The following is a 15,012-nucleotide window of genomic DNA, read 5'->3' as shown; positions in this document are numbered from 1 at the left end:
AAACGATCCTAAACCCCATGATATGGAAGGGATAACTGTAGTAATGTCCTGGAGACCACTAAATCTGCTTCCAACCCAGCCTCCTCAGCCATCAGTGGTGGGGAGGTGGGGAGAAATCATCATGAAGATGGAGCTAGTCATTCCACACATCTGCCAACCAACTGCAACTCACAGGGTAGGTGAGCCAGCTTGACTGAGGCAAGAAGGCTTGCTGAAGGATGGACAGGAAGCAGTATTTATTAGGAAAATCAAACTATCACTGCCTACTTGAATATCATCTCCCTTCAGACCTTGATGACCCAGGACCCTGAACTCAAGAGCTTTTGGAATAGCAGTGCTCACAGTCCAGAGCCCACAGCCATCTTCCTGGGAAGCAACCCTTTGTGGAAATGCAGTATTTCTACTATTCCTGAAAGTGATGAAGTCACTTCTCTTGAAGATCCAGAAATTTCTTGCTCCCAAAGTCCTTAGCATTATCAAATGGCCCAACATCAGAAACTGGTAAGATTTTATCAGTTGAAAGAGAATCAAGGAAGAGGCATAATCATCTGCTTTGCCTCTGCACCCTAAGGACCATGGACCCTTCCATCTGACTTGCATCTAAAAACTTCACATATATGTAATCCCCCCTATTAGAATGTGAATTCTTTGAAAGTAGGGACTATCTTATTTGTATCTCTGGAATTTAATGTATTGCTTTGTACATCATAAATGCTTAATAAATGTTTTATTCATTCATAAAGGTGTAACTTTTTTCCTATCTACAGACCTCCTGTGCCCCACCCCCACCCCAAAATCAAATCCCAAGTTAGGAAGCTTTGCTTTAAGGGACAACTCAATAATCACTTGCCTCGGTTATTTAAGAGGGAATTTCTGGGCAAGTACAGGTTGAACTAGATGACCTCTTAGATGACTTCCAACTCTGAGATTCTTAGATTATTTTTTACTTTCCCAATGTCATACACCTACTTCATGATAGAGTCAGGATTCAGATCCAGGTTTTCTGCATCCAAATACAATTACAATCTATTCTACCACAGCAGTTACTATTAAGGAAATGTATACATAAAGCAGCAAGTTCTGATTATATAAGAACTAGAACATAGGAGATGAGATTATTACCGGAAATCCTTGCCAAGGTCTTGTGTCATTGAAACCTGAAAGTTCACATAATGAGAAGCACTTCTTGGGAGAGCAACATGGGTCAGTAGGCTAAGCAATGGTCTGGAAAGGACTCTGGGCCCATGAATTTTAATTTGTGGTTTGCAACTAATTTTGTGACCTTGAGCAAGTCATCTAGCATCTCTATATCTCAGTTTCCCTTCTGTAAAAGAGGATGATGTATTATGAAATGGTAAGTAGGGGATCTCTTTATTACACATGATTTGACACTTTTTTCCTCATGCCTCAGAAAGGTAGATTGATGTAACTATTCCCATTTTGTGGAACAGGACACAGATGCAAAAAGGGATGTCTTCCTAGGATATTCTCCTATAGTTGTCCACCAAATCGATAACCTTTCTAAGATTAGAAGTGAGGGTGTCCTATTTCTCAACATGCTACCTGGATCCATCATATTCTTTACGTACTTTGAGGCAATGAGAAAGTAACAATACAATATCAAGGCACGTAATCATTCATCTCAACTCTTATCATATATATATATATATATATAGGAAAGAAAAGATACTCTCCTCTCTTCTCCCCTAGATGAGGCTCAGTTTAAGGAAAACTTCACCCAGATAATGCCTTAGCCACCACTGGAAACTATGTTCCCTGTCATGGAGGCTAGATGGCTGCCAGATAAATGTAATTCTGCTCATACAAATCTTTTGATTAGGACAATTTCTAATCAAAGCATACAATTTCTCCTGGAAGAATCCTGAGGGAATGGGTTCACCAGCTTCTATCCCATTCTGCCTCTTATTCTAAGCTCTTCAGTGTTTTCTTAGTGGAATTCTACTGTGTAGCTGCACATGGTGTGGGGTGGGTGGGGGACATAATCTCCTCCTTTTTCTCCATTTTCAAGTTGGTCTCTCTCACTTCTGAGGAAAGGGAAGGTAAGGCAAAAAACATTTTATTAGAATGTTCATTTTGAACTTTTCTATTATGGTTATATTTCCTATTTTTTCTTATCTGCAAGAATGTAAGCTGTCTGACGGCAGCAACAAGTCAAGAAGGATTTATTATGTGATTATGATAACATAGGCACCGTGCTAAGGCCTAGGGACACAAAGAAAGGAAAAACCATACTTTATGCCTTATTTACTTTGTACCCTTCTCCACTTTGCATAATACCCTGCACAGACTAAACATTTGACCAAGGTCTTACAGCTAGGTGGAAACACAGAGGACATCTAACCCAGGATGGGAAACCTGTGGCCTTGAGGCCACATGTGGCCATCTGGAACTCTAAGTGCAGCTTTTAACTGAATCCAAATTTTACAGAATAAATCCTTTTAATAAAAGATTCTATTAGATTATAATCCAATAATATTCTTTTATGGATGAGGAAAGTGAAACCCAGAGAAGGGAAGTGATAAATTGAGTTCTTATTATTGTTTTCATTACCATTGTTATAAATATTTCTCTTAGTAATTGTTTTTATTAAGTAAGAAACTTGTACTTTGAATCATTGTAACAATAAATGAAGCCATGGGAGCTGGTGAAACCAAGAAAAAGAATAAAGAAGAGGGTTCAGGAGAGAGCCTTGTGTATATGTACTCAGAGGGGATAGGACATAATGATCCAGCAAAAGAGATTAAGGAGGAACAGTCAGATAAGTATGACTTACATGCAATAATAGATTTAGCACTACAAGGTAGTCCTTGCATGTTATCTAGTTCAACCTCCTCCTTTTCACAGATAGTCACTTTCACTGAACCCCAGAGAGTTTAATGGGCTTGCCCAAGGTTATGTAAGTATTGAATCCAGGTATTCTGACTTCAGATCCAATGCACCTTTCATTGTATTTCTCTGAGAATTACCAGAGAGGAGAACTGAGAGTGGAAAAGGACCTAGGAGGAAAGGATGATCAGTAAACACGGCAGAGAGGTCAAGAAACATGAGGTCTGAGAAAAGCTATTTAGCAATTTCAAGGACTTGCAAACCTTAAAATATTCTATGTGTCAGTTATTATTATTGATCTCCACAACACATCAAAATTCACATTCTTTTTATTCTCTGTAGCAATGTACAATTCTTTGCTCATTGTGAATCAACATTAGAATTGATAGATGAGAAAATGGAGTCACAAAGAAGTGAAATCACTTGCTCAAGGCTACACAAAGTGGATAGCAGTTGTGGAACTGGAATGAACAATTAGAGCCGTCTGAAAGTAGAATAAACTGCCTTGGAAAGTGAGTGAGATCTCCATTAGTAGAGGTCTACAAACCAGAAGATCGCTCCCTAGCCACAGAGCAGAGAAGATCCTTTTTCAGGTAGGAATTGGACTACATAGCTTTGGAAAGATCCCTTTCAATTCTTAGGTTCTGTTTCAGGGAAGAAAAGAGTTATTGCACAGAATTTCTAAATCCAAAGCCCAGGTTTGTTTTATGGAGTAGCGTAGACAACTACTTTAGAACTCTGTACACATATACCAAGAGATTAAGACTCTTTGATCTGACCTTCTGGTCCCATGTTGTTTAGTGTTATTAGGAGCCTCTCTACTTAACTCCCCTTTGTTGTTTTTGTTTAGTCATTTTTTCAGTTGTATTCAACTCATTTGGGATTGTGACTCTATTTGGGGTTTTATTAGCAATGACCTTGGAGTGGTTAGGGTCACACAGCTAGTAAACGTCTGAGGTCAGATTTGAACTCAAGAAGAGAGGACTCCCTGACTCCTGGCCCAGCATTTTATCCACTGCACCACCTCATTGCTCCTGACTCTCCATGGGAATACTATAATTATTCACTTTGAAATAGCAGATAAAATAATGGGCTTCTCTGAACCATGACAGCTGTAGATGAAACAAAAAACAAGATGACAAAGGGTCACATGATGAGAGTTCATGTGACATCTTTATGAATTGGTTTTCTACTTAAGAGGGTTACACCACTTAAGATCCCCCAAATCTGGGATCAAACCCTCAGTGTATGCTGAGGAGCAAAGTCTCTAAAGGCTCCAGTAAAATGTAGCGACACATAGCCTTACCATGACCTCACTAAACATGTCAGGAGGACACCAATGTGCCTGAGACTTTCACTAAATCCTTCAGCTCTTGAATATTCCTTCTGGCAGGCAGGGCAGCAGCTGACAATAACACTCACCCTCTCTTCCCATCAGCTTTTCAATGTTTGCTCTGTCATAAGAGGAGGAGTAAACAGCAGCATTTCTATCTTTGCTCTGTATTGAAGTTGGGAGGCATATATGGACTCATATGATGGCCTAACTGAGGTCAGAAGAAAAAGGTACTTCCATTCTATTTGCAGAAATTCTGGTTGGTCTAGGGTTAGCATTATAAATTACAACTTCGGTGTCTAGACACTGTTAGTAATGGGCTCATGTATTTGCAGTGAACTAGAAATTTTCCTTAAAATTCATATGCTTGTAGTTCCCTCACTATCTCTATCCCTCTCATTCCAGCAATTTTTTTCTTCCTTCCTTCCTCCCTTCCTTCCTTTTTTCCTTCCTTCCCTTCTTTCTTTCCTCATTCATTTATTTTTAGTTTTCAACATTTGTTTCTATAAGATTTTGAGTTCTAAATTTTCTCTGTCTCCTTCCCATTCCCCACTTCCCAAGATGGTGTGCAATCTGATTTAGGCTATACATACACATTCATATTAAACATTTTCACATTAGTCATGTTGTAAAGAAGAATTAGAACCAATGGGAGAAACCATGAGAAAGAAGAAACATACACACAAAAATGAGATCAAATAGTATGCTTTGATCTGCATTCAGATACCCTAACTGTTTTTCTGGATGTGGATGGCATTTTCCATCATGAGTCTTTTGGAGTTGTCTTAGATCCTTTCATTGCTGAGAGGAGCTAAGTCTATCAAAGTTAGTCATTGAACAATGTTGTCGTTACCAGCAATTTTCTTAAAACAGGATTTTGTTTATTTATCAAGCCTGGTGTTCTATTGTACCTTTAGGATATTAAGAGTTACTGGTAGAGAAAAGGCAATCAATTGTCCCCTCCAAATCCATCCTGTTATAGCAACTTTGCTTCTGTAAGGGCATGGGCATTTCTGCCCCACTTCAGTTAATGTAGCCATCAATGGCAGTAGTCACAAAATCAGTTAGTCAATCAATAGACATTAGTAAATTTTAAATGTGAAAACAATGTAGTTTATGTGCTGTGATATCTTTATGAGATACAAACCTCCTTGACAGGGTCAAGAAGAGAATCCATTGATTGACTAACCAAATAAACTAATTACACCTATGGGGGCTTTGAAGTAATTTTAGCAGTTTTTCTGTTAAATGATAGAGCAGTCCATTGGGAATAGACTTCAAGTTTGGAATCTGATCATTCTAGATTTGGAGCCAGGTCCCTGAGGGGGAATACATTTTATAAAAGGGTAGTATTTCTCCTTCTCTCACTTTTCCTCCATGCCCTAAAATTGACCATGTAAATCAGAGAAACTGCTTTGGTAAGAGACAATGCATTCATCTGGGTGCTGAGAAAAGCATACTAAGAACAAATACCGAAACAGATAAGAAAGCTAGCCACTCTAGGAAGAAAGTAGTTTCAAGAAACATGACCTCTTATACAAGAGAAGGATACCGGCTATAAAAAGAACTTCTAGTAAGGAGAAGTTGTGACATTCCTTTACCATACATGTTCCCAACTTATGTACCTCTCTACGATTGTACTGTAAGTTTGAACCCACTTTTTCCATGAACTTGTATATTTGTGGTAGAGTAGGTCCAATGCTTTTGGGAAAAGGTTTTGTACCAATTATTCCTAGTATACCACCTTAATAAAATGGCTTTGCTAAAAGCTTTTTGAGTCCACTGGCTGGTTGTTAATTGAATGCAAGCTGGGGGGGAGGGGGGTTGAACTAGAGCACTAGAAATCCAAGTCCTCAGGGGTTATCACTAGGACTCTGATGACAGTAGATAGCAACCACTGAATAAAAACCCTAAACTGTGAGTTTAAGTTCATTGTCAAAGAGGACCTGTGACACCAAGAAAGTGATGTCCTGATTTGTAAGTGAATTGGATTTGAGTGAAGCAGAGCTATGCAAAGTCACCAGCCTCACTTTCTTCTCTAGAGTCATCTGGGTCCCAAGGTAAGATGTAGGACAGGACAATTTTAGATGGCCCTGGATGCAGTGGGAGACTTTGACCTTTTTAAGCTAAGGTCTCTCCTAGGTCTCAGTTTGTGTGAGGCAACACCCATTCAGTGGTTAAGTTTAGGTAAGAAATGAGGCAAAGGATGGACTCTTTCACGTACTGAAAATAAAAAAAAAGATCAGTCTGACTGGGGAAGACCCTCAAGATTTCTGACCAAAACAAAAACGAATTGCTATTTACACTCACTCTGAGTCATCAGAACTCAAATAATGACCAAGTAAGGCTTAGGCTGGGACCTATTGTTGCCCAATCAATAACAGCCAGAGTGATTTGGAGTTAAGGCATGGTTCTTAGGAAAGAAATCTAGCCCCAAAACACCAAAATATCTTACAGTGTTTCAATGTTCAAAATTTATATTCCTTTGGGCAGAGCACTGGCACATAAGGGTATGATTCCCTGTGTGGACAGAGGGAGAGGAGGGAGAATCTAGATACAGGTTGAAAGAGTGACCAGATGGAGTGTTTCAAACCCAGAAACTTTATTCCCAAATTTCTATGAGACTGTTGATCCTTACTGGCTGATCTCCTTGTATCCTTTTTTCTTCTGTTTCTTTCTGCCATAATTTCCCTTTCTGAACTTGGCCAATAGTTGTATCACTTGTGAGCTTGTCTTCCTCTTGGCCAACCAAATTCCTAGGCCTGCTCCTCACATGTGGTCTGCCCTGCCCTATAGTAATTCAAATCCCAGGATGTTCTATACTGGCAGGAGCTGATCTGATGTGAAACATAGCAATACTGGATTTGACTCTTAAATGATGTGTACCATGACAACAGCCAGGTGGCACAAAGGATAGAGGGCCAGGCCTGGAGTCAGGAAGACTCAACTGCCTGAGTTCAAATCCAACCTCAGACACTTATTAGCTATGTAACCCTGGACAAGTCACTTAATCCTGCTTGCCTCAAGTTTTCTCATCTGGAAAATGAGCTGAAGAAGGAAATAGCAACCCACTCCAGTATCTTTGCCAAGAAAACCCCAAATGGGGTCACAAAGACTCAGACACAACTGAAACCACTGAACATCACCACCATTGTGACAACAAACATTCATAAATGGAAATGGTTGGCTCACTCCAAGGGAAGTAGGGGTGGGTCAGGGAGAAGTAAAGTTGCAGTAATCTGAAGATCAAAGAACCATTTGCATCAATTGACTATAAACAGCTCTTTGATCTCCACATCCCTCCAGGACCCCAGTACACTGATAGGTAATTAGCAGCTGTAACCCTCTCTGTATCTACCTGTTCTCTCTGACCACTGGAAATATTAAAGGCAGAGGAGTTTCCGTGTTTGGTTTGCCTGGTTGCTAAAGGTTATCAAAAACGGATTCTGAAGAAAGGCAAGGGAAAATGAATGGGGAGAGAGCAATAGGAACACACAAACCCTGAACCATGACAGTCAATATGGGTCAGGTCTGTCTGAAGAAAGGAGATACTGAAAGCACTTGGTGAAACTAGAAGTGAATTAAGCCTCTGAGTGAATTAAAAAGGAAGAACTTTCAACTCTCATTATGTTTTGGAGGATGAGAGGAAAAAGTGAGTCTAGTTGTTTGAAAATTATGAGGGTGGTATCCAGGATGTCAAAATGGAGTGACCATTTTTCTTACTATAGAACCCAATATCCACGAACAAAGAACTGGGGAGCCACGTTTGTGACTTGAGAGTCCCCTTCATGTGTGCATGAGGTAAGCAGCTCAGAGGAGGGGATTTCAAAGAAGACTGTATTGTTCACAGAGGCTGTCAAGCATAGGGAGGGTGGAATTCCATCTGTTCAGTGCAATTCGGTTCAGTGAACTGGTTCACTTTTAATGGTTCACTGAGTTGTGACACCTAGTTGAAATTACAACAAATGTTTAAAAAAAACCCACCTTATATATGACCATTTAAGAAATTGCAAGACAAAATTATTCCCTCAGAAAAGGAAAGAAAAAACCTTTTAAGCTACTATTTCCATGTACCCCTGAATTCCATATTTAGGGGTTTTCTCCCATTGATTATTAGATGATTAGTCCAGAGAATACCGTCAAGAATGAGGAATTTATTCAGTGTGCTCTGTTTTGCATACAGTCTTAATTTGTGCGTGGTTACAGACAACCAGAGGGGTAGAAAGCATGCAATCGGACTTTACAGTCACCTTTGCCTTTGCTAGCCTTGACATAGGGAATGTTATAAATGCCCAGCAGCCTTTGAGGTAGCTTAACAGATACCCTACCTTCAGGACCAGGTAGAATTGCACTCTATTTGCTTGAATGGCTCTTTGAACAATACCAAGTTATTAAGTTTTTCAGTGATCCAGGGTGGGAGGGGGAGGGGGAGGGAGCCCTCTCTATCTGATATCTGCTCAGTAGCGTCTTACAGAAAGTCAGTATGCTTGCCTGGACCTTTGCAGGAGGCCAAGTACTGAACAGTGTAGATTATGATCTCAACCAGATCTTCATTCTCATTTGCCTAGAGGTGAGGGGAAGGGGGAGGGACGCGGAAGGGGTGGGGAGTACTGAGCCTCCAGAACCCTGTATAGTGATGGATGCTGGGGCAAACAGTAACATTAGCTACGATGAAGATCTGAGGATGAAGCTTTCACGAGGCATTGCAGGAGGTTCTTGCCACAATCTGAGCTTCTCCTATCAAAAGGCCCATGCTGGTTTCTCTCTTAACAGGTGATGCTCCATAATCAACACATTAAAAACTAAGTTGTTTTTTTTGGGGGGGGGAAGGGGGGATACTTAAGGAAGGTTTCCATCATATGCATTCTAAGAGGACTAAGAGAAAGGAAAAGTAATCTTTAGGGTAGTCATTGAAGCTAGAGGAAAGTGCACATTGGTTTAACCTCTTAGGGACTCTCCATAGAGTTCATTAAATTCTCCTCTGAATATGGACACTATAACTTCAGATGCTTCCAATCACTCTGAACCCTGATTCTGGGATTATTCCCGGCTTCATCGACTCACTACTCAGTAACAGAGAAGTGAGTATAAGGGACCTGTCATCCTGTCTCAGCAATAGACTACTTTGGGAAGGGTGATTTGAGTGGTGCCTGCTTCATTTGCAAGGAAAGGAAAAAAGATTGGAGTTCATCTCTGTGCTGTTGCCTCTGACATTTTCCCCTTCATTGATACACTAAGGATTACAATATTTATCCTGAAGAGCTGTTCAGTTTTCCTGGGGTTCTGTTCCTGATGCTACTTTTTGGCTTTCCTTCTTAACTTACCTTAGACATCAGTGAAGGTATATCACAGCCATCTGAAAGCAGGTAGGGACAGATATATTCACTGAAAAGCATGGGGGTGCAAGATGCAAAGAGTATACTTTTTAAAAAAATTCTGTAATTCTTCTTGTTTCCTTAGCTGTTTTTCTTTTCTAGAAATACTGAAAGTGATTCACCCTGAAACTGATTCACTCATATTTCGTCCCCTTTTCTTTACAACTGCTTTTGTTTCCTTTAGATGTTTCATATATCATCCTGCCTGACTATCCTTAGCTTCCCTCAAAAGTGGTTTGGGTGACTAATTTTGAATGGGTAGTGAGACAGGTCAACTTTGTGATCTGTTAATATTTAGAGCATTTGATTTTTGTTCTCTTTTTATCTGATTTTCTGCTTTTCTAACCTTCTTCCTTTGCCAAAGCTTCTCAGTTAGGGCAACGAGCTCTGTTGATCAAGTGAGTTTTTACTAGATGGCAGGTGACCTGGGAATAGCTCCTAGCCAAACTCTACCCCCTTGCATGGTCTGATTCTATTTTTTCACTGTTTTATTTAAGAAAATATTTTTTAAAATACCTTGTTTGGTAAGAAGTCCTATCTCAATTATATGAAAAAAAATCACCTGTGTTCAATCTGTGATTAGGTCTTGCTACTAAATTAAAAACAAATAAATCAAAAAACAAACCCAACCTATACTTGTCTCAAAAAGTAACTCTGCCTCCAGGACTTGGAAAACCAGATTTAGAACAAAGAGAAAACCATTAACAAAATCAGAGCAATCAGACAGCTGAGGACTATCTGAAAATCGTAGGCCCATCATTTTAGTGTCTATAGGAAAAGGCTTTGTTTGAAACTGTTTCAGGATCTAACTTGTGTGGCATTTAGAAAATCGCAGCATGATTAAAGAGAGCTGGCATACTTTGCCAAAAAAAAAAAAAAAAAAGGTCAGGCCTCACTAACTTCTTGGAATTTTTGGAAGATACAACTGGCTGTGAAGACCAAGAAGATATAATGAACAAACTATTCTTTGAGTTAGGTTTTTTTGTTTGTTTTTAAAGAAAATTGATTAGATATTATTGAAGATTTTTTAAGTAGGTTAAGTTATGAATAGGGCCAGAATGGAGGATGGGGAAGAGGAAGGTTTTTTAGTTGAACCTTACAAATATAACAATTGGTCCTTTCAGAAAGTCTATAAATGTCAGATTTGGAGTAAAAGAACTTCCTCTTTTCCTCCATCCAAACTGACAATTGTCTTCACTTTTGTACTTTTATACCCAATGCTAAATTCAATGCTATAGCATACTATGATCATTTGATAAATGTATCACTTCCTTCCTCTCCTGTCCCTTTTCCTTTCCTCCTCTCTTCCTTTCTCCTCTCCTCTCTCCTTTCTTTTCCCTTCTCCTCTGCTTTTCTCATACTCCTTCCCACACTTCCCCTTCCCTCCTCTCCTATCTCCCACATTTTCTTCTTCCTGGTCACATTAATGAATTAAACCAAATTCAACATCTGGCAAGCTAGCTGTACATGTCAGTACTTAATAGGACTAAGCCAAAGTGAGATACATGTTTGGGTTGGGGCACCGGAAAGACGACTTCAGAATATACACTTAGGCAGAGCCTATCTGACAAAAGAAAGAAAAAGGAGAGAAGGTATATTCTCGGGATTCTCCCAGCTCACATAGTGAACATGATTATTTAATATCGAAAGTCTCTGATTCTAAATGAGTATTTCTGAAATAACTGCTCATTGATACTGGGCATGATTTCTGAAACACTTGAAGTTTGTTCCCATGCTAAAAGTGCCTTGAGGGCATAGCTAATGCTGCATAAACTCCCTGTGTTTTTATGTGCCCAATTGGAGACCCCAGGCAGCAGGACAAGGTACACTGAAACTTAGATTCCAAGGAGAAGGCTGGGTACAGTTTATATCCCAGCTCCTCTGATAGTGCTTCTGAACCTCTGTGGGCTTGAGACATTTGATCATTATTGAGTATTATTAATACTATACTATTATTATTATTGGTTAGCCTGAACAATACACAGACCTTCTTCCTAAAAAAAAATGCAAAGTACCCTTTATTTCTTTTTAAAATTAAAATGAATTAAAATTAATTTTGCCTGAAGAATGTAGGAGAATATTATAGGCACTCCCTTAAGATTATTAGAGTTACTCTGGGGTATCATAAAACCGAGATGGGAAATCATTTGCCCTGTGTTCTTCAGATAAAAAGAAGGCTTCTGAAAGCTTCCATATAGTTACTGTAGCTTTAAGCCATGTCTATTTACTTAGCTTCCTGCCTTCACAGCACAGTACCCTCAGAACTCCAGAGATATTTGGGTAGAAGAGAAACCCTCTGCTCCTTTGACCCTCCAGCGTATGCACTTAGGCACAGAAGCTTTGTGATAAGACCAGGATCTGCTCCCCTCCCCCCTCCAAACTGGGTTAGGAAAAAACAAAAAGACAGGATTAATTTAATTGACCAGGGAGTAATGGAAGGCTCAGGCTGTGCCTCCCATAATGCAGCTTCCTGATGATTTTCTGGTTACCAGGCTTAAAAGGTCCCACTTACTGGAGTTACGAAGACTCATCTTCTTGAGTTCAAATCCAGCCTCAGACACTTACTAGCTGTGTGTCCCTGGACTAGTCACTTAACCTGCCTCAGTTTCCCCATCTGGAAAATGAACTGAGAAGGAAATAGCAAACTACTCCAGTGAAAACCCCAAAATGGGGTCATGAAGAGTCAGACGTGGCTAAAATGACTGAATAGCAAACATGAAAATAAGGCTATTTGACATGGTAGATGTTTGAAGACTGTGAAAGTCATCACATTTCATCCTACTGATGAGACACATTTCCCTATCTATACTATCAGAGAAGTGCACAACAATTTTTTTTTAATTCTGCTTTTTAATGGTGTAAAGATTCAACAATTCATTTCTAAGGGAAAGAATTGCACGAGCAAGAACGTATTTGGAGATGGGGGAAAGCAGTGTGGAAAGTTCTGCCATGAGTTGTGCTTTTTACATTTCCTTTCTTGTTAGGACTAAGTAAACCTCCTTTTGTTAACTGTTCAGTTACATAGGAGGGCTTCATTTCATTTCAACAACAAAATGGAATGAACAGAGTACTATCCTCAGGTCCACCCTAACAGGTCTAGAGCAGGCAATCATCCTGGAAGTTCTATAGTTCAACCCCTTAATTTAATACATAAGAAAATGGGGGTCCAGGAAAGATCACTGACTCAAACAAGGTAATTATCAGAGGCAGCATTTGAACCAGCATCCTTTGACTCCAGAGTCAGATTTCCTTCCCCTATAACATCATGCTTCCACTTCCTAAGCTATATGTCCACAGTATAGAGCCAGGTTCCTCAGAATTGTTAGGGATGCAACCTCACACTCAAAGACAGCTTCCTGCTGAGGGCCCATGAGTGTAAGGTCTCATGAGATAGTCCAGTTCCAGAGTTCAATAACTATCTTTCCTATCCCATATATAAGTAACACTGCTCCTTGGTTTCCTCTGGTAGCCACTACAATATTTGAAGGTTGTATTACTATTGGTAACTCTAAGCCTTTGCCTTGAGACTATCACACTGAGCCATCCTGTTCTTGGCTGCTTCACTCCAGGATGGTGTGTCTGCTCAGCTCAGCTATTTCAATGCTAACCATCAACCTCTATGTGTGCTTTCTTTTGGTTATTCTCTTTAAATGAGAACAATGGTTTGGATAAGGGGAGGAAAAGGTAGGAAGACGTGGTAGGAGATTGTTGCAATAATCCAATTCTTTTCATGGTAGTCATAGAGACCATATGACCCACATTCCATTTTTTAAATTAACTTTTTTCTTTTGAGGCTGGGAGGGGGAGAATTTTGTAATCCTTCCTCCCTTAACATCTTGTCTAGCAAAATCGTATTGTTATACATACACCTCTGAGTTCCAGAATCACATTCATCTGCATCTTCACCTGAATCTCTCTGGCACTTCAAGCAACATGTTCAGAGCTAAGCTCTTCCTTCCAAACCTGCTCCTCCTTTAGAGTTCACTACTCCTGCCTTGCTGCCACCATTCACCCAGTCTCCCATGCTCAGAACTTTGCTATTATCTCTAACTCTTCTAGGCCCTCATCTCTCCCATTCCATCCAGTATCTGTTGATTTCACCTCTGAAGCATCTCTCTTCTTTCTTCCTTCCTTCCTTTCTTTCTTCCTTCCTTCCTTTCTTTCTTCCTTCCTTCCTTCCTTCCTTCCTTTCTTTTTCTTTCTTTCTTTCTTTCTTTCTTTCTTTCTTTCTTTCTTTCTTTCTTTCTTTCTTTCCTTCCTTCCTTCCTTCCTTCCTTCCTTCCTTCCTTCCTTCCTTCCTTCCTTCCTTCCTTCTTTCTTTCTTTCTTTCTTTCTTTCTTTCTTTCTTTCTTTCTTTTTGCAACAGTTTCCTACCAGATCTTCCCACCTTTTCTTTTCCCTTATCCAAACTATTGTTTGCACAGCTACCAGACATCTTCTTTATGTGAAAATCAGATCCTATCACTTCTGTACCTTCAGTGATTCTCTGTTGAATACTAAATAGGGTTCAATCTCCATTGCCTGGAATTCAAAGCCATTCACAATTTGCCAAGCCCCTCTAATCTTATCTTTTGGTTAGAATCACACCTTTACCATATACTATTTGTATGACTAAAGGCAGAGTGATTTTGCTTCAATGAGTCTCAATTATCTCATCCATAAAATGGGGATAATAGTACCTGCCTCACAGGGATGCTGTAATGTTCAAATGAAATAATGTATACAAAGTACGTTGTAGACTTTAAGGTGCTACGTGAATGAGAGCAGTTATTCCCTATCTCAGCCTACTTGGACTTCTTGTTATCCCTTGTATGTACATACATCATTCTTTCTTGTCTCCATATCTTTTCTGAGAATGCCTTTCACCTGCCTGCTGAATTCCTAATCCTTCTAGCCCCACTTAAATTTGAGGTTGAGGCATCTAAGTGGCTCAGTGGGTAGAGTGCCAGGCTTGCACTGGAATTTGTTTCAGCAAACCTTCCCTTTTCCTTTGAGACTTGACATACTACTTTGTTTCCACCTCTTTTACGCAGCCACAATTTATCATTTTGTTTGTGAATGTTTCATATTATTGTTAGATTGTGTGGCTAGGTTTCATTTCACCATTTCAGCGGTTTACTGGTAGTCGCTTATTAAATATTTGTCAAATTGAATTGTTGTTCAATGCTAACAGAGTATGTATGTTATTGATATTGAGGCAAAACAATTCAATAAACACTTATTAAGCACCTTCCATGTACCAGGTACAACACTAAGTGATGGCAATACAAATAAGAAAAAAAAAGACAGTACCTTCCCTTAAAGGACTTACAATCGAATGGTGGAACGCAACACAAAAAAAGAAGATGGAAGTTGGGGGCAGGGGCATGAGAGGGTACCTGGTGCAGGGACATCATGTTCCCTGGAGTCTGAACCAAATAAAATATAGAAAGTGGAAAGTGAGCTGCAAAGTCAGGC

General features: G+C 39.7%; 1 protein-coding gene across 1 annotated transcript in view; it reads left to right on the top strand.

Annotated features, from left to right (window-relative positions):
* The first annotated feature begins 8,798 nt into the window (after positions 1-8,798).
* The window catches only part of KLHL14 (kelch like family member 14), a 180,854-nt gene continuing 174,640 nt past the window's right edge, over positions 8,799-15,012 (top strand). The window contains exon 1 of the mRNA XM_072604504.1: positions 8,799-8,953. Coding sequence (XP_072460605.1) covers positions 8,817-8,953 — 137 coding nt within the window. The 5' untranslated portion in view covers positions 8,799-8,816. The remainder of the gene's footprint in view (positions 8,954-15,012) is intronic.

This window comes from Notamacropus eugenii, chromosome 4 (assembly GCF_028372415.1).
Source record: "Notamacropus eugenii isolate mMacEug1 chromosome 4, mMacEug1.pri_v2, whole genome shotgun sequence".
NCBI lineage: Eukaryota > Metazoa > Chordata > Mammalia > Diprotodontia > Macropodidae > Notamacropus > Notamacropus eugenii.
This window is presented reverse-complemented; position numbering and strand designations above follow the sequence as displayed.